Genomic DNA, 21,748 nt, shown 5'->3' on the forward strand with positions numbered 1-21,748 from the left:
CAAGCATGACAAATCATGCTTTTAATATTTTTGCAACTTCCTAATTAAGGTGTATACAGTGTATACCAGTCTGACTTGTTTCTAAAAATAAATAAAAACAAATACAGCACATATGTGTCCATAGCATTTATTCAACAATAAATTAGAATGATATCAAATATAAGATATTTACATTAAAAAATCAGCATTTTATCACAGGAGTATAATGTACGTTCACCACCTACACATAAATTAAATCTTATATAAAACATGCTTTTGAAAATATCTTGATCGTATATAATTATACTCTGCTTAAAAAGGTAGCATATTTATTCCCTGCGTTATTTTTCAATTATTGACAAAACATCCTGGTATCAAAGACGAACAGTTCAAAACATGCTTACCGATACACATATATATATTGTCTTGTGGTTTATTCATATCATAAAACTCAATTATTTCGGTTATAGTTTAATCTTCAAGAAAACGAATTATAATCATTAATCAATGAATATTTCTTACGAATGCAGCTCCTCACATTAAATGTGATTCAATGCATGCATTGTTGAAAACAGTTCATATGAAGTATAATGTTTGTATATGTGATAGTACAATGGAAAAGAAAACATTTAAATTATTTATTAATAAATATAGCACACGAATGCAGCTCCTCACATTAAATGTGATTCAATGCATGCATTGTTGAAAACAGTTTTTATCAAGTATAATTTTTGTATATGTAATAGTATATTGAAAAAGAAAACATTTAAATTATTTATTAATAAATATAGCACACGAGTGCAGCTCCTCACAATAAATGTGATTCAACGCATGCATTGATGAAAAAAGACATCTATCATTTGTTTAGTTTAAACTAACAATCGTTTCCAGATGTCTTGATATAACGTGTCCATATGAATTCCTATCACGGCTGGAAATACACTTTGGTAAATGTCCCTAGAACCAGAAATGGGGCGAATACTTCTATCTTGGATGATCCGCTTTTGGAATCTGAAAAAAATGCATCGTTTTCAAAGACGCCGTCAATCAATATAATGATCCTTAAACATTACTGATTTTTTTATCAATCGCAGTCATAATATAAAGACGCTCTGTTTCTGTTTATTGTACAATTGCAATTGCTTAGTTATGTTGAATTTGTAACATATCCGATAAATCTAAACTTCAATTAAGCATTTGTATCCTTAAGTTTGCACTTTTGGTCTAACACTCATAGCTATTTAGTTTAATATGATGAAAAAATTTTCTTCTGAACTCACATTATTACTATTACGGTATTGTAGTTTACTTCAGGTTAGTCAGATCTACTAGATTGCAGTCAGGTTTTATCAATGAACTAGCTTTACATCTTCTATATTTTGAATGTTAAGCCGCCATGTAAAACACATTTTAACTGTTGCTATAGATGTTTGTGTAATAGATTGAGATGATTATTCTGTAATTAATTGTATTTGTTAACGAAAAAATAAAATGAATTTTGTTAACAGAAAGGCTTACAAATGTATGATTTCTTACCCGTTTTGGCAACACACTCAGAAGTACATGTCCCCGACTTCTCACCGCTCGTACATTCACGAGCAACACTTCCACACTTGGTAACATCAGCTTGTAGAAACAGGTATATATATCATACATGCAATACTACGTATCATAATGTATATATGCTAAAATCAGTCTCGATACTTACCTAGAATAGACCATATATAAAACGTTATAATGTACGAATCAAAGATTAACGCCCAATAGTAGTACTGAAAATTACATCTGCAAAATGTATATCTGAGTAAATACTTGTTAGTTTAGTCGTAGAGATTGCATGAATGAAAATATAACTAGCTATCGTTGGAAGTAACGATACAAATGGGCTGGTCTGACACAGTGGCAGGTATACTTACCATCAGGTAGCGCATCATCCTCATCCGATTCTGTGTCAAATACATCAAGAATGCATATGTCATGTATTTTACTTCATTTTCGTAAATCTTTCATTTCAAACATGATCCTTACATTCGAAATTTAGCGAAACATACGGTGTTCTGGAAATTATAGATCGAAGCTAAGTGCATTAAAAGTTTAGTTTGGAGCATTTTGCCTAATGCAGTCATCCAGTATCCATATGATGTAGTTTATTTACCTTTACATGTCCAGCTGCACGTCTGCGAGTCAGTGCAGGAATCGGAACAATCAGGCCCAGCTAGATATATAAAAAAAATAAGTGTTTATTAATTTGCAATGAATCGTTTTTATTCCAGACATTACCAACCTAAACTGCTTTTAGACATCCATAATCGCTGTTTATTCGGGTATTGACCGATTTATACAATCGTTAGCATGCATAAGTGGGTAAGCAACAAATGATGAAGAACTTCGAATGGTATAATAGCGGCATCAACCAAAACATCTAAAGAAGCACTATAGTTTCACTGCAAGTCAAAAGGGACTTGAACTTAATGGAAATGCGTGTTCAATTTAGGTAATTTATCTTGATACTTCAAATGTAACATATACTAAGCTTAGATTACATCAACAGATTAAGTAGTTGTCAAAAAAGAGATGGTATATTCTATTCATTTTCGACTACTTTTTTCAGATCAAAAGGTGTCGTCTGTAACACAAATAAATTTGGATCAATTTGTCTATGCAATATTATCAGCAAATACAAAATGAGTATTTTATTTTATTTTTCAGGGATGCTTCGAGATATCGTTAATTACCTAAGATTGTTGGAAATAGGGACTCTGCTTTTGTGCAGTATACACAGTGCTTTTGCTTCATTATGTAAAATTTAAGTCATACTACGCATCATAATGTCGCCATCAATTGCGATACGTACTTCGCAAAGTTCTATAAACCATATATAAAATTTAATCAAGTTCGAATCAAAGATCAACGTCCGATGTAATAGTAGTATTAGCAACAAGGATTTATAGTATTGCAACAGCAATACAAAGTCCCCTGCCTGACCTAAGAGTGCACCTATTTATTTCCCATTTTTTTATCTACATGTTATACTTATCATGTATACAAAGTTTCGTTAAAATCGGAGTAGTACTTGAGGAGTTGTCCGGACAACAATTGAGAAGCCGGCAGCCATTTTGAAAAAATCGTTTTAAAAAAAGTGGGATGCACAACGACATGTTATACTTATCATGTTTACCAAGTTTCGTTAAAATCGGAGTAGTACTTTAGGAGGAGTTGTCCGGACAAGCCTCAACCAATGAGAAGCCGGCGGCCATTTTGAAAAATGGATTTCTGAAGAAAAAAAACAATGTGGGATGCACAACTTCATGTTATACTGATCATGTATACCAAATTTCGTTAAAATCAGAGTAGTACTTTAGGAGGAGTTGTCCAGACAAGCCTCAACGATTGAGAAGCCGGCAGCCATTTTGAAAAATCGTTTTTTGAAAAAAAAAGTGGGATGCACAACGAAATGTTATACTGATCATGTATACCAAGTTTCGTTAAAATCAGAGTAGTACTTTAGGAGTTGTCCGGACAAGACTCAACGATTGAGAAGCCGGCAGCCATGGAATTTTTTACTAAGCTATTGTTGTAAGTAACGATACCATGTGTACTTACCATCAGGTTGCGCATCTTCTTCTTCTTCTTCTTCTTCTTCTTCTTCTTCTTCCGAATCTGTGTTAGATACATCAAGAATACACATGTCAGATATTTTATCAATATTTCGGGAGCCCAATGTCAGAGAATGAAAAATGACATTTCCATCGTTAAAGTTCATGCGAATTCAATATTCATCATAATTATAAGATAACTGGGAGTAAAGACGCTCTGCTTATTGCTTGATTATGTCGAATTTGTAACATACTCGTAAAAGGACTGTTTCCAGTAGTGCTCCCTTCCCATTCTTTTATTAGCTCCACTACTATAGTTTTGTTGTTCTATATATTTTTACACTATTCGCAAATCAGAATTTTATCATTCTGTTTTACTTATGTTTCTTTATGTTTATAGTTTTTAACGTTTCAGGCTAAGGGTCTGGGATGAAAAGGTAAAACATATGTTAGTTATATTTCTGACGATAATTTCATTTCATTTTCTGTTATATTTAAAAAAAAAAAGAAAAAAAAAAGGAGCATTTATTGTATTTATAAAAATGTGTGTTGCGTAAAAAAGGGATACAGTAATAAATTCTGTAGAACTCGAAGCAAAAAAACATGAGACTATCCTAACTGAAAAATTTTGATGTAATTTATTTCAAACGATATGAAGGTAGTGTGCAGACAATTAGTTTAATGCAGGTTCATTCATTTGGTCTTATGAATGAGTTCGCATAATTTGATAAATGAGAGCTGACAGACCTCCCCGTCGTATATTACAAGTTAAACATTAAGTCTGGTGTAATACAGTATTCTATGTCCAGGAAATAATTGTATACAGATACAAATCAAAGTTTGCGTTGCTGCTCCATAGTATATGAGCTCCTGTCCATTGATCATCAAATGGCAAATGTGTAGTCGTAAGATTTTTGAATCATAGCCGAACTCAAGCGTCACTCAACTGATCATTTTTATATAAATAAACAATTAAAAAGTACTTAACTAATTTCTTTAAAGTTTGTCATTATATTTCTGTTTGCATACATATATTAGTGTTATTGGTCCCGCTTTACTGATAATTTTACTTTATATAAATATATCTTTTGTAACATATCATCAACTCTGTTTTAGGTTCATTATTGCAAGCAATTGCCCTAAGTTGAAATATGAATATCGAGAAAATTGGGAGAAAAAAGTAAAAGAACATGCGGGGCAGCAAACAAGGCATGTATTATGTGTGGCGTAATTCTGTTGAATACCCACCTAAGAATGTAAACTATTATATATATTGTTCATTTTTTTTTCAAATACTGATGTGGAATTAGCTATCTTATAATGAGCTTTTCAAAATATGTCTAATGATTATGATCATTATGTTTCTATAATAAATTGCCATCTTGTATAAGATGACATTTTTTTCAATTCAATCATTGGTTTTAATTTGACATGGAGCATGCATACATGATTCTTAGATACAATTCTTAGATTCAGCAAAGGGTAATGTCTGGAAAAAAGGACAAGCACTTACATGCAGTTGTCAAAAGTGGTACACGAAACATTTTCGAAAAAGAAAACAGCCCAGTCAGAACCATGTCAACGACCGGGGGAAAACGTACCACCACATATATCGCCTTGGTTGATTGATCATCTTCTCACAAATAAAAACTGTCTGTGTCTCATCACATTTACACCAACTGAGACAAATTGTCGCCAAAACGTGCAAGACAAACTATGACGTTTGCTCTAGTCACCTTATTGGCAACGACATGAATCCGTCTACAGAGGTTGTGCTAAATCTTTAGATTCTCATTTACTTACAAAATTGTCTGAAATAACCAATGCCCTTCTAGAAGTGTTCTGTCACAGAACCAGTTAGTATGTGCCCTAACGTTTTCCTCTCTAGAGGATTCTGATTGTGATAGACAGGTTAGTCAAAAATCATTTCCTTAAAATACACTGGCACTGCGTCCAATTTCTGTCTTCTGGTATATATATGAAGACCACACATACTGTTCTATAACTGTTTTGGGTAAAACAATATTTTCTGTAATCAGCGTTCTTCTCTCTTAGTTATTTCACATTAGACAAAGTACGCTCTATCCAACCTTTCACTCCATAGTGCAGGCATTAGACATGTCCATAGTTACTCTGTTCCTTTGTCCAGACCACTTGACCAGAGAACAGTTACGTGGGCAGAACACTCCTTTTAGAAATATTATTTGGGGAAAAGGTCACTTTTATACCAGATGGTACCTACATATATATCCAAATGAATTCCTGATTACAAGCTCTAGATAATATCGTATTGTGGTCAAAAGGAGCGTAATAACCCCAAAAACGGTCATTCTCTGGGAACGAAAATGATGCATCAATAACAGAAAAATATTATGGAATAACTGATGTAGCTGGAACAAGATGACAATGTAGTCGTTGACCGTGGCTTCAGAGATGTCCTGTCGTTGTTGGAGGCATCCGGTCTCAATTCTAGTATGCCTTCATATCTGAAACCCTGTCAGTGTAAACATTCAGATATGCAAGCAAACCTTGACAGAACTGTCACTTATTCGCCAAGGATTGAATAATCTTATCATGATCGTTTAAAGTGCTTGACTTTTTTCGTTGATATTAACTTGTTTTATTGATATTATTGAGACTTTGCTAAAAATTGTGACTGCCTGTTTTCATGAGGTTCGATCGACCAGAGATCGGTTGAAAACGGGCAACAAGGTACAAGCGGAGCAAATGAATGCTCGACTAATTAAGGCAAACAGTTCGGCTCAAAGAACATGATTTAGAGTATTTGAAGACCATTACATTTGGAACCTACCAGTTATCGATGGGTTCTGGTTACATTACTGGAAATCTAAGTGATTATGAAGACTATGAGCTGTGGATTTATCAGCACTCACCATATCTTATCCGATGCCAGATTCTTTCTAGACACAAGAGCCAGATCAATTACAATGTTTGGATTCAGTTTAATGATGACCTCTAATGTCTTTGCCCAGTCTGTCACAGAACCACGGGAATTGTGTGCGCACACATCCAACATACTTATTACTTTGACTAATACAGAAACTTTGACAATCCTTAACCATTGCATCAATAGCATATATATAATCTCGTGTCGTACTAAAGATTATACTTTACTGCAATATCTAGAAATTGTAAAAATTGTATAAACAGGCGCTTTAGCCTAAAATAGTAATACGCCACTATGGAGTGACAAAAAGGTTGCTTCTTAGTGACGATATGTTCAACCATTAAAATTATAATGTGGCCTTCTTCGATTTTTTAAAAGAAAAACAATTCATAAACATTTTTTGTGGTCGCTGCCTATATATTCACAGCATATTTGTGTTGATGTTTTTGTTAGTTTTCCATATAATCATTGAAATTGGCAATATAACAAAAGGGTCATTACATCCAAATTTTAAACATGCAGCCCTACTTATATTTTGATATGTCTTCCTATTATCAATAACACCTGATTTAGCCTTTAATAAGCCAAATTATTTTGTGCATCCAACACTTGTAAGATATTAAATTCTGCAAAAACCTCGAAAAATGACATTTTGCGTTTGTTTTGTCTTTACTCTCTCTTATTCCATGATAGAAACATAATTTACGTGAAGTTGTTGCCTTGAATGTGATCTTGTGCAATCATTGGATTATATTGTGTTTGGGTTGTTTTTATTATTATATAATTATTATTTAACATTTTCTGGTGGGTGTCGCTTTAATGCGGCATTTGTGTTCAAAACACCATCACGGGAAATTCAAAACATACGAGGGCGATTTTGGAAATCCCACCTTTAATCTTCAAATAAACATTGGTATCCGAAAGTTTGAAATGTTTGGGCTAACATTCATAGCTATTTAATTCGATTAAATACAAAAATGTGTTTTGGAAATCAACACGGAATTGATGATATATTGAAAAGAACATTACAATTACTGTATCGTAGTGTTGTTGACTTCAGGTTTCGAAAGTAGGACCAACCAGATTGCAGCCAGGTTTGATCTATTAGCTTTATATTTGGCATTTTGATTTTGGTTTGTTTTTGTTTAACGTCCTATTAACAGCAAGGGTCATTTAAGGACGTGCCAGGATTTGGAGGTGGAGGAAAGCCGGAGTACCCGGAGAAAAACCACCGGCTTACAGCCCCACGTAGGTTTCGAACTCGCAACCCAGAGAAGGAGGGCTAATGATAAAGTGTCGGGACACCTTAACCACTCGGCCACCGTGGCCCCTTGGTATTTTGAATGCTGTTGCTGCTGCTAAATATGTTGTATAGTAGATTAAGGTGATTGTTTTTTAATTTATTGTTAACGAATAACTGAAATGACTAGTGAACTGACGCACCTGTGAGGGTATGATTTCTTACCCGTTTTGTCCACGCACTCAGATGAACATGTTCCCGTCTTGGCATCGTCCGTACACGTGTTCATACTTCCACATTTGGTTACATCAGCTAGTAAATATCAAGAGAAAATTAAGCAATGATCCATGCTAAACACTCATAATGTCAATGTGTTATAATCAATAGCGATATATATACCTAGCAAAGTTACGTTAACCATATGTACAATTAATCTAGTTTGTATCACAGATCATTGATGAATACTATGGATTGTTCTAAGACAGCAGCTAGTTTACTTACCATCAGGTATATCAGCACCAGCTTCTGTATCAAATATATACAGAATGCACATGTCAGACATTTCATAAATCCTCCGTTTCAATCATTATCCATACATTGGAAAAGCAAAACATGCGATGTTCGGGAAATTATAATCAAATTTAAGCGCATTTAATGTTTTGATTGAAGCGTTTTTGCCAAATGCAGTCAACTTGTTTTCTTGCTACGCAGTTTATTTACCTTTACAAACCCAGCTGCACATCTGCGAGTCACTGCAGGAATTGGAACAGTCAGGATCAGCTAGAAACATGAAAACAATTCAGTGTCTAAAACTGTGATTGTGTCAAAAATATGTATGGTCCTTCCCTACTAAGTTATATCAAATTTTCCTTTTTTGTGTCAAATATCCTGGCGTCACGTTGTCTCAGGTAAAACTTCCTAATGGCTGAGAATTCATTTTAAATGATTTTGTAATGTTTTCAAAACTTCGCGACAAGTTCGGCTTAAGTGACTGCGGCCTTCACATTTTGTACCTGTACCAAAACCTATCGATGTGTATTTGCTGTATACTATATTTGCATATTCCTTTTTAATACTAATAATATCTACATGTCCATTATTTTGTGTATTATTATGTGTGTGCATGTGTATTCACGTGTGTCTTTTAATTCATATGTTTTATTTCCGTAAAAAAATCGCTATTATGGTAAGAAATGTTCGTGTTGGTTTAATGCTAGCTCAGATTATGTTATCGGACATATATACGATAGGCAACCAATGGAAACTGGTCATTATTGTCATCAACATCCCGCACATAGAAACACCGTTATGTCAAGACACCGATTAAATCGAATATTTTACTCAGTTCTGTCGACTTCGACTTATCTGCGTTTTACTTTAATTTGCAATAAATCGATTTGGTTCAAGACATGACCAACACAATATGTGGCCCCTCAGGGATAAGCATAATATCATGGTGGAAGATTCGTTAAGCTCAACTGCATATGGTAGGATATGCAAAGAAATTTCGGGGGTCAATGTTCAAGTGATGCAAAAAAAAATATGAAATTATCATTTGAAAGTTTATATAAATTCAATATTGCAGTAAATTTAATCACTTTTTCTTCTTTTTTTATTTTCGTTTTTTGACTTTCTCGTATCAAGTTTGTAGCTTTTAGAACAATATAAGCATTTTTATAAGTCCCCTACCGGTGAACCAGTTTCTTTTTCATCTGTCTCGTACATACAGTACGCGTCAGGTGTTATGGTTCTCTTTCACCCTCAGAGTTGCGAGTGTCACTCGAGTGTAGGGGATTAAGTACGCCCCGTGTTTCAACTCGGGTGTTTCCACCGGCCACCACCGGCCGGGACCTGGCGAGTGTAGGGGATTAAGATCGTAGGAAAAGGTGTGAAGACTCACAGCTGGAGACGTGATCGTGGTCAGAGTTTTACGACCTTTTACCTTTACCTGTACTGATTGTTTTTACCATGTAACAATTCATTAACAGTACACGCTCCTTCGGGTTTTGAGAAAAGGTTTATACATTATAGCCGTAGATTGGCTGAATGTTCATGAATTCATACGTAATTTACATTATTTGGCTATGACCTCGTGTCCTGTTATTACTCTCACGGACGTCAATTATCACAGACATCAGTACGTTGGATGGTTATAATCTTGACAAAATACATATATTTCTGATGTTTTCAAAATAAGTACAACTCAGAGAGTTGTCCCCGTCTCCATCGCTTCTCGCCACACGAAAACACATGAACCTCGTTTTGCAGTACAAAATACAGGCTATATACACATGTACATGTAAATGTTATAAATAATTTGTATATTATAACATATAAATTATTTGTATTTATAACATTTAAATGATATTGATTTGAATTGTGTAACCATATGTTTTAAACATTTGATCGCTGACACGAGTAATACTGCCAACGTTACGAACCAATCACAATCCATGATTTTTAAACCACGCCCACAAATGGTGCAGTGAGTGTCAATCAACGCATCAGAGCGACACGTATCTCTAGTCACGGTACAATGCACTGGTCACAGATCGACACGTAAATATTGCACACATTCAGCCAGAAACTTACCTGTGTCTTGATAAAGGGGCAGATTGCCTTTCGAAAATTCGACAATTTACTTGTCTTTACTGTCATTATTGCTACTTTGCAAATGATCTATTTCTAATAATATGCATCCAACGAACATCTGTTTGTTATACATGTACGTGTATGTGATCTATGCATGCCGAGCTACCAAAAAGTTTCGTTTGTGTTTTTAGTTTGTGTTTAATTGTAAATATTCCCCTTTTTATCTATTAAACAAAGAAAAAATATTTTAATGAAAAGACAGTAAAATTTGTATAAGGTCAAAATATATCTTATCTCATAATCTACGTTGTATCTACCTGTACATCAAAGTTAACTTAGGCGTGTGATAGAGCCGCGGTCGTGTCTCGCTTGGGTTAATTAATTATATATAATTGGCGTTCTGTAGTAAAAAGGCGGTATGGTCAAGCGAGCGGTTAATGTGGCTTCCATCAAGTTTCCATAATGCTACCATGACCACTCTTTGTTTATCTAACATTCAGACAAATTTACTTTGAAACTCTACTCATACTCAAACTGTCATATTGTAATAAGTTACATGTATATTTTATACATTTATATTTACAAGTGTACATGTACGTGAAGTCGACACACTCGATACACTGATACCATATTTACCGTTCAATATGCCACCTCGGAATATTACGAAAGAATGTTCAAACTTTTTAGTTACATTTCATGAGGACAATACTAGTTTAGTTGTTCCGAGATCCAGGATTCTGTGTGATGGTAGTGTTACGATAGGCCAGGTGTATAGTGTTCAATGGGGACATAAAAAGACAGAAGTGTCAGATGCTGCCGTAATAGAATCTGGAGAGTACCAACACCTAAACCAGTGCTTAAAAGCCATTAGAGAGTCTTCAAAGTCTCGTCCCTCTGAGAAACGTACAGCCAACACCAAACGCCAGTCAGTCACCAAACGGCATAAAAAGAATGAGGTAAGCCCAATTTAATGTATTACTGTACATGTACACACGGGAGGCCGTCCTTAAATGACCTTAGCTGTTAATAGGACGTTAAACAAAATAAACCAAACCTAACCAATATATGACCAAATAACATTTTGGGCGAAACGACCCGTCTCAATTTGTATAATACAAGTACGTGGTTTAACCAGAGACGTATATACAAGTCTCTGGTTTAACGTATTTTCTGAAATATATTAATATAAATGAAGAAGAAAACATTTACCGAGGATCCACAACATTTATATACTTGTATCTAAAGTATTTCCTAATTTCATTTATATAAACTTCATGTATATGTATCGCATTTTCCATGACTTCTAATCTGATTCATCTTCGTTAACTTCCGAACATAAGTCTGGGGAAATATTAAAATATTTTTGTAAGCGTTTAACGTTGCTATTTTGAAATTGTATCATTTGTTTCTGAATAGTAGTTCTATACTTCTTGTACTTGTAAATGAATACAGAAATAGTTTAAATGCATATGTATGTACCCCGTACGTTTATGTTAATCAATAATACCAAAGACAAACAATTTGCTTTAGGTAATTAATTTTATTATTATGTTATCACAGTTTCTTGCATATCACATGTACATTTGTTATATAAACCATTTCATATAAAATTACATTTCAGGTAATTACTGGTAATTTTATAACAATGTTATGTATCAAAATTCGTAGCATACAACATGTACATATACAGTTGAAATTAAAATCCTTTCAAATTAAAAAAATATATACACGCTGTTGAGTTAACACAGTTCGTTATTCAAATCTTGCGTCACATGTCTATGGTGTTTTCTTCTCAGTATACGAGCAAGTTCCATTATGATGAGACTGCAGGGTTAAACTACAGTCAATGCCGTTTATACGTGTATATACACTTATCATGCAGTGCCAATGTCAAGTTGTCGGCGAAACTCTTCACTTTGTAACTTCTGCTCGAAATAAACGATGCTCTTGTGTCTCGACGGTTCACGGAACAGTTTATTCGGTAGATCTGCAGAGGCACGCCCTTTTAACTCTATCACAACTGGGATGACTTTGTACACGTGATCGATGAATGTGTTGCACACTTCTGTAGTCAGTTTCTCCTCCCAAAATTCTCGGACAAATCCGATGAGTTCTTCTTTGGTTTTAGGATCTCGTTTAGACACATGTCTCTTTAACATATTCCATACCATTTCAATTGGATTCAGATCACAGCTTTCCGCGGGCCACTTCCACCAATTTATTTGATTCTCTGTCATAAAATCTCTTGCGTAGATGGAAGTGTGTTTTGGGTCATTATCCTGTACGAATCTATGTCCATCAGGGAATTTTCGCTGTATGAATGGTAGAAGGGCGTTCCTCAAAATTTGATCCGTGTAGAACTTTTTCTCCATAATCCCTTCGAAAATCATAAGCGGAGTTTTCCCTTTGCGACTGATACCTCCCCATAAATGAATTTTGAGCGGGTGCTTTGGCTTACAATGATTCGGCGCGCGTCCACTAATGGGTCTGTAACATACGGTTTTATTGTCATGCAACTGAATGGTTGATTCATCCGTGAAAATCGCGTTATCAAAGCCTTCATTATTAGTCAACAGTTCATTACAAAAGTCCAAACGCTTGACCTTGTTCACATCGCGTATCATTTGACAGTATCGCGGTCGCGAAGCTGTAAATCCTGCTGTCTTAATCGCTCTCCTCACTGTACTTATGCTCACAGTCGTACCATCTTCCGCGAGTTTATTTCTGACGTCGGCACTAGAACTTGTTGGGTCGTTGGTTAGAGTCTCTTTAATTTGTTGTAAGTGGCTCGTATTTAGAGTTTCAAATGTCTTAACGTGTTGGCCACATGAAGTGACATCAGAGAATGCACCTGTTTGATAGGCATGTATGGCATATCGAATATTTCGAACTGTAACTTTTCTGTCAGACTGCTGCATCTCTTTAAGGATCGCGAAAGGTTTCCATCCTTGTTTGTGTTTTTCAATAATTCTCAATTTTTCTTCGTGTAGCAACTTGCCACGCCTTCGAGGAGGCATTGTTCACCAGTAAATCTCAAGTTGATATGAAGGTCATAGTCGATATCACACTAGTTACCTTCGGTTGTAATACTGTATTGGACAATATACAATACACGGATGTGTCGCTTTCTTTGACACTGGAGACAACCAGACATTCAGTCGCCACCATAAATTCGAGATAACTTTTAATAAAAAATCTTAACCAGTCAATAAACAACAATTTACGGTATTATCATATATCTATTACCGTATAGAAAGTGCATTTCACTTAAATCATACTGAAGTGATATTATCATTACATACACAATATATTATGTAATGTGCCGAGTTTCGTCTACTTTTGAAAGTTCTCCGTTTAGTGTAGAATAAAAGGGACGTACATACTCATATTTAGTAGCTTTGGCCTTTTGAATATAAATCTCTGCGTGTGTTACTGATATTATTTTGTTTTGCGTTTATCACTTTAGAATACGAAATAATCAGTTTATTTTTAAGGGCCTCTAAAGTGAATTCAGTCGCTTGTCTTTAAGTTCTTAATCAGTTAATGACAATAAGTGTACTTTCATCTCAGATAGGTAAAGGTAACAGGTAAACACCCCGGGCTATGGTCTGGCGTCTGACTTTACACGATGCCACCCGGTGTGCCTGCTAACGAGCTGTCACAGGTGTCGTCATCCTCATCTGGTCCGTGCCCGATCTTTTGATTATCTTACCTGAACCTTTCATATGATTTTTTGTTGTTGACTTATCTGGGTAGCGAAAATGACAATGATATTATTTTCATTAACATATACAGTGTAGAGATTTACATACATGACATAATACATGCATGCATGTTCATCCAAATTTAAATGAGTTTTAGATTTGAATTCACAGGATCTTTCATAAAAAAAAATGGAGAAATATTTTTTTTCTGTTTGATGATATAAGTTGGTCTCTCTACTTTCGATCTGGTTGCAAAGATTACAGATTTTATAGGGTGTTAATTAAATTAATTTTATCATTTTGTAGGTCTCGAAGCCCTTCGCCAAGACATTACTGCTTGTAGATGTATCCAGCGACGATGACAACGACACCAATATGCCATCTCCATTATCTTCGTGTCCGACCTCACCGATATTGAATGAGCAAGCTCTTTCACCTATATCTATTCTGTCTTCCTCAACTTTTTTCGATCGTCCCACCATCCCGCTTACTTCCCCTCCTGTCTCAACCGTGAACTTCCCTGCTCCTCTCTCTACTACCCCTGCTCCTCTCTCTGCCATCCCTACTCCTCTCTCGACCATCTCTGCTCCTCTCTCTGCCATCCCTGCTCCTCTCTCTACCATCTCTGCTCCTATCTCTACCATCCCTGCCCCTCTCTCGACCATCTCTGCTCCCCTCTCTGCCATCCCTGCTCCTCTCTCTACCATCTCTGCCCCTCTCTCCACTATCCCTGCTCCTCTCTCTGCCATCCCTGCTCCTCTCTCTACTATCTCTGCTCCTCTCTCTACCATCCCTGCTCCTCTCTCTACCATCCCTGCTCCTCTCTCTACTATCCCTGCTCCTATCTCTACCATCCCTGCTCCTCTCTCGACCATCTCTGCTCCTATCTCTACCATCCCTGCTCCTCTCTCTACTATCTCTGCTCCTCTCTCTACCATCCCTGCTCCTCTCTCGACCATCTCTGCTCCCCTCTCTACTATCCCTGCTCCTCTCTCTACTATCTCTGCCCCTCTCTCCACTATCCCTGCTCCTCTCTCTGCCATCCCTGCTCCTCTCTCTACCATCTCTGCTCCTATCTCTACCATCCCTGCTCCTCTCTCGACCATCTCTGCTCCCCTCTCTGCCATCCCTGCTCCTCTCTCTACTATCTCTGCTCCTCTCTCTACTATCCCTGCTCCTCTCTCTACTATCCCTGCTCCTCTCTCTACCATCCCTGCTCCTCTCTCTACCATAGCTGCTCCTCTCTCTACTATCCCTGCTCCTCTCTCTACTATCTCTGCTCCTCTCTCTACCATCTCTGCTCCGGTCTCTACCATCCCTGCTCCTCTCTCTGTCATCCCTGCTCCTCTCTCTACTATATCTGCTCCTTTCTCTACCATCCCTGATCCTACCGCTAGTCCGAGCACGCCTACTCTGTCTCATGTCTCAGCAATGTTGCCATCCTCTAACTCTGCTTTTTTTCCGCATTCTTTGTTTTCTATCACTTCCGCATCTAACTCTAATCCATTCTCACCTCTCCCACCCTCAATGCCCACTCAAATGTCTCCTTCTTTGGAGGGCTATCGAGACGACTTCATTTCTCAACCTCTGTCCCCATCTTTTCAGCCACCCTCATTCCGTCCCATTCCTACACACTCTGATCTCACTCCTCTTAGTCCTAATCTCTGCTCTACACCAACATCCGGAAGGTCTACGACAGAACCCATTGCCACACGAGACGAACGGCGATTAGCCCTAGTCCATGGTCGGAAGCTCGATGCCATCAACAGGAGGCTCGATACCATTGAACTGATGCAACGGAAAATGGCGTCTAACATTGAACTTTTGATCAGACTTGTTAGTAGCAACACAGGGCAATCCAATAACCAGCCAACAACAGCTCCACATACAGTGACATACACTGATACTGATGAATCCGGGTCTGTGTCGACACCAGTGGTGATGGATGAGGATCCATTTGTGGACATACCACTACCATACCGCCTCGACGTGGCTACCCTGAGGAGGATACATGCCCATAGTTCGAACCCGGGTAATTATGCCAGGAACTTGGTCGAGAAAATCTACCCAGAGTTATTCCAGGAAGACAGCCAACGGTTGAACTACTCGTACTTCGGAGGAGGCGTCCTGTCCAAAAAAGAACTTGACCCCAGCAGGAAAGTGTTTTTGGAGCGCTACGTTCTGTACCTCCACCCTGAACTTAAAGACAATCTCCTATGGAAGGACAGAATTGTGCCCAAAATCAACGAGTGCCTCAGAAGACCCGTGAAGAGAACACTGCACCCTTCCACATGAGACATGGCGAAGAAATAATTTATTGTTTGACGGTGTGTTCAAAGACTCTTGTTTTCTATTATCTACATTGTATTTAATCGTAAATGTTAATTTGAGAATGTGTATGAGTTAGAAAACTTAATAATGTCTAAATGAGATTAATTGTTTATTTATATTTATGAAAGATTCGATATTTAAAATCGTGCATGTGTATACCTGTATGTGAGAATGTGTGTACGTGAAGACATCGATAGTGTCTTAAAAAGAAATATGTATTACTTCAGGATATATATCAATATATCCACGAAGGATTAAAAGTGTACATGTGTGCATGATGATATGTATAAAAGAAAGATAATTGTTATTTCATAATATATAGATCTATTTATTACAAATTTAGAATCGTGCGCGAGTTGTGTGAAAGGGTTTCTGAATGAGCTCACTTTATAAAAAAAAAATGCTAAGGGAAAACATTAATATGCTCGCACATGTTTAATGTATATTAAATATTAACTTTACGAGGCTGTTTTCTTATTATTTACTCAAACATGGATATACTTGGAACACTAGAAGACATCGTGTATGTAAATGTACATTTGTACATTGTGTACTACATTTAAAACGAGTCCCACGAAATGTAATATACAATAGCTAGCAGAAATATGTCCGTGGCTCTAACCAAATCGCAGTTGTCATGATATTTCGTCGTAAATTAATTAGGATGTATTACCCTATAATAGACTTACTTCGAAGTGTAGATAGAGCAGTGCAACACACTCGAAAGCCGAGCGGAATTTACTCGCTCGCTCTCCAATCACAATAATGCTATAAATAGCACAAACACCAAGGCGGTAAAATATTTACATGTACACAACATAATTATGTTCAGTATGAGTATAGAAGGGGTTGATTTATTTATTCTTATTTAGATTATAACTTAAATTGAGCCTATTTGGTAACCTTAACTTTCGATTTATAACAAAATACAGTGCAAGATACAAATAACAACATAGTGTTGAATTTAGCTTCTCCCGAGATCGTTAAAATGTTATATACTGTTTTGTTTTCTGGGTGTCGGTATTTCATTTTCCGGTAAACATTTATGCTACTCATCTAGCTAGGATTTAATTAAATATTTACAACACAATACTTCTTTAGTATCACTAGTATCACTAGTATAAATCGTGATTTCATTACATAAAAACTAATCTCCGTTTTTCTCAACACCGGGCTGGGATACTAAAAGGACAAAATGTAAGTCCAGTCACAGTACATGTACCGTACGACAACGTACAGTATGTTCCAATAGGTAAAACACACCACGGTATCGGGCAGTGCACCTGTCAATCACGAGTCCGGTGCTTTGTTCCACTAATCCCCAACACTCTTCCACACCGTGTCGCGCGGTGTCAGTATACAGGTGACCACTCGGGTTTTGAGCCGGTGTCAGCCGGTGTTTCAACCGACATGCAACCGACTGAGTGAGTGGAAGGGATTAGACCTCGCCACTGTGGCGGTGATTGGGGACCATACCACCTGACGCGTACTGTACGTGCGTGTGTGTTCTCGTTCATTTTTTGGTTTCTTTTTATGTTCGTAATGCCAAAGCGTTCTAGAGGAATCATTCATCGAGGTATTTTGATCAACTTCGAGCTGTGGGGTTTTGAGTCAATGTGGGGTTGATTGGGGAAATTTAGCAAAACCCAATATGCTGGTTTTTAGAGCATAGAACTATTTCATCGAAGGAATCCTCCCTTAATTAAGGTAGCACATGAATGCAGAGAACACTGGTACACCCAACATTAAATAAATAGAGACATTATTTTGATCAGGTGATTTACAAATATGTTTAACATCAACATATATTGTACTAATGACAGTGAGATGTTTACGTGTGTTTGCATAAGCAAGAAACAATGTGATTCCGAGTTGTCATCATCATCAAAACATATTACATCAATAAGCAATAGACAAACATACAGATACTCTTAGTCTTATAAGTAAATATTCCCGATAAAACATTTATCTTCACACACACAGACCACACATCCCCCCACCCCCACCCCCACCCAACCCAACCCAACCCAACCCACACTCACACAAATATTCAGTTCCCTGGTAACCTGATCAATCCGGTCAAGGGCTCAGTTTCTGTGTTGTTTGCATCAACTCTTGCCACGTCAACTGAGTCATTGACATGATTGACCACGCTCCACACTGATCAAACCATTACATATATCTAACATATAAACAAAAGAAACATCATCATCAGCAGCAGCAGCAGCAGCAGCAGCAACAGCAGCAGCATCATTACACATTTCATCATCATTACACATTTCATCCTCACTACATATATCACCATCTTTATAATAATTATGAACAAAAACATTCATTACCATAGATTACGAATCTATTATCTTATCACTGTCATCATCATTATCATCTTCCAACATAATGCTGACAAGTAACATTACAAGCACACTAACATTTACATCAACATACAAAAGAACTTCAAATGAAAGAAAAAGAAACAAAAACTACAATAATAATAATAAAAAAAAGAACAGAGAGAGTGAATTAGAGAAAGAGCAAAAGAGTAGAAAATTAAAACAACAGAGAGAGACGGAGAGAAAGAGGCTGGGCTAGAATCAAAAATATATCATCAATAAATCAATGATGATCTAAAATATTTTCAATTTTAGAGAAAAAAAAAAAATATAAAACAAACGACAATGGATCGAGGGGAAAAGGTAGTGCCAAATGTATGTATCATTATATATTAGATTGATGAGGTTTATAAATTCAGTATAGAAAAATTAAATACCTTACACATCACCAAGTTCTTATATTTTTTTTTTTTTACATTTTTTCCATTCATTTTCTAGCTTACCTTGAGCGAAACCTCCATGGCTGTTGGCAATTTATCTCTGAACAACGTAGTATTCTTTTATAGATCTAACTAGAATATTGATATTTAACATTTTATGAAGGCATCTTGAATTGTATATACAGTAAAACTCACTTGTGTCGAACATGGTTGAATCGAATACATCGGATGAGTCGAATGTTTCGTTCGGTCCCCGATTTTTTCCCTTCTTTATCTTACTAAATTAAGCACGAATGATTCGAACACTGTTGAATCATGATTAAGATAACATTATCAATTTTGTTACATACATTGTGTGAAGATATTCCAACAAAGAAGCTAATTTTATTAAAAGAAAAAGGAATAAGAAGTGCTTCTAATAGTGTTCAAATCTTTGTAGAAATTCTTGTACTCCTATACATTCCCACATGACATGAACTATTGTTTCTGGTTCGGAATTATAGAGAGTACAGAGGGGACTAGACACTAGTCCCGTTTTAAACATAAAAGAATTTGTTGTCAAGATATGGTGGACTATTCTAAATTGAAACCACTGTAGTTTTGTATTCTGTGTAAAGGTGTTTTATATATATATATGCCCAAGTACGATCATTCCCATCAAATAATTCCTCCCATTTTGTCCTACCTGTCGGGCTAGCATTATGTTTTACTAGTGAATCATAAAAATCTTTTGTCCCTTTTGCTTTCTTCAAAAACTATCGACATTACTGGGTACAAAATGGTATATTATTGCACTTATATGTTTTATATGTTTTGATGATTGATAGAAAATGTGTGTGATCGACTTGATAAGCCTGAATGAATTCTTAAAAACTATCAAAGCTTTAAGTGTCGAAATCTTTAACCAAGTCATTTATTATCGTCACCCCTTTATTGTACCATGATCTGTAAAATATAGCTTTACCATTGATAGTCAGGTTTGGATTATACCATAATGGTGTTTTCCTAATACAGCTATTTTTATATTTTTTTACCTCATCTGTTTTATTCAATCTTGTCCAAGTTTTAAACACATCTATCCAGAACTTATTTTAACATTTATTTTGGCAGACTGAAATATATCCATCACCACAAATTGAAAGCATTTGTATATCAGCATATGTGTTCAGTATAGCTTGCCACCTACAAGACCTTTGATGCATCCTCCTTATCCATTAACCATCTAAGTTTCAGAGAGTCTATAAAACCCCTTATATTAACAATCTTCAATGATAACTTGTCACTGTATAACTGATAATTCTCCCTTTCTAAATCCATAATTTATTGACTTTACTATAAAATCTCTTAAATATTTCCAAAACACTTGAAAAAAATCAGCAATAAAACGATCAGAACCTGGACTTTTATTATTTTTCATACTTTTCAAAGTTTTAGCTGCTTCTTCAATGGTAATTCTCCTTCTAAACAATCAGAGTCCTTCTTCTCTAATTTTGAAACATTGCATGCACTAAGAAACTCTGTTAAATTAAAATGACCAATGTCTTTATTTTCACCATATAAATTCTCATAAAATAAACGTACTTCTTCCAAAATATCCTCTTGCTGTGTGATTACAGTATTATCATCCTTTTGTATTTTTGGTATCATTTTGGAGGTAGAATTTCGATTTTCCAAACTAAAGAAGTACCTTGTTGATTTTTTTCCTTCCTCCTGCCACTTAACTCTTGATCTAATATAACTTCTTTTAATCTTCCTCAACCGAAAATTTTCTAAAAAAAAAATTTCTAAATCCTCCACACTTACCTGTTCATTGCTCTTCCATAACTTTTAGTTCTTGTATAAGATTTTTCTCACTAGCAATTTGTTGTTTTTTTATAAGATAAATATGAAATACTTTTGCCTATTATTTCCATAAAAAAGCTGATCATCAATTATAAACTGTATTTTACTTTCTTTCTGACGACAAAATTTACTGTTTATGCAACATACCGTATAGCTTGTTATTCCGTGGTGGAAAAAGTTCATCTAAAAAGACGAATTGAAATTTCACGATCTGGCTATCGGCGGATTTATGATTTCTACGAAGATTGATAACGATGTCGATTAACATACTGTTTAACACGTGCTTGTATATGCATGTAGTTTTTTTAGGAATTGCCATTGTTTAATGTGATGAGATACAAGCAATATAGTGTTTACATGCAAGCATCCAAGGAAGTGGTTGTAAAATGTTCGTAATTTTATGAATATAATAGTGCGGTTATAAAAAAAAATCTTTCACTTTCGAATTATATTATATCTATTGTTTAAATAGTAATTGGTTGTTATTTGGACCACCCGCATGGCGCCTCAGTACCATGTCAAGGGCCAAGATGTTCGATGTTTTTCGTTGGCTGATGCTTCCTTGCCGTTGGCTGATTGGTGGATTACATTCTTCCACATCTTCACAAATCGTTTTCACCGGCCCCATTTTATCTCAGGCAATTTTCGCAAAAAAACAAATGTTTACTCTGGTTTAAAATCCACTAAGCATAACACCCTTAAATATATCTGGGATATATCTGGATGTATACTGACACATACTTTGTAGTATCTTCTTTAGAATGACATCTCGTGAGTGAGGATGTT

At 35.9% G+C, this 21,748-nt stretch overlaps 2 protein-coding genes across 2 annotated transcripts; one reads left to right on the plus strand and one right to left on the minus strand.

Annotated features, from left to right (window-relative positions):
* Window positions 1–14,300: 14,300 nt before the first annotated feature.
* On the minus strand, window positions 14,301–15,251 carry LOC117314539. The gene has a single exon (XM_033868604.1). It carries the CDS (start codon window positions 15,249–15,251, stop codon window positions 14,301–14,303), a length of 951 nt encoding a protein of 316 aa, XP_033724495.1.
* LOC117314540 (flocculation protein FLO11-like) lies at window positions 15,250–16,314 on the plus strand (the record flags this gene model as incomplete). Its single annotated transcript, XM_033868605.1, has 1 exon — window positions 15,250–16,314. A coding segment is annotated over one exon (1,065 nt), but the record flags the coding sequence as incomplete, so codon positions are not given.
* Window positions 16,315–21,748: the final 5,434 nt, after the last annotated feature.

The sequence above is a fragment of the Pecten maximus genome, chromosome 16, assembly GCF_902652985.1.
Source record: "Pecten maximus chromosome 16, xPecMax1.1, whole genome shotgun sequence".
In the NCBI taxonomy this organism is placed as follows: domain Eukaryota; kingdom Metazoa; phylum Mollusca; class Bivalvia; order Pectinida; family Pectinidae; genus Pecten; species Pecten maximus.

Coding starts and splice junctions, on each gene's coding strand:
- LOC117314539 (XM_033868604.1), bottom strand. CDS start 15,251: ATGGTAGAGAGAGGAGCAGGGATGGTAGAGAGAGGAGCAGGGATAGTA.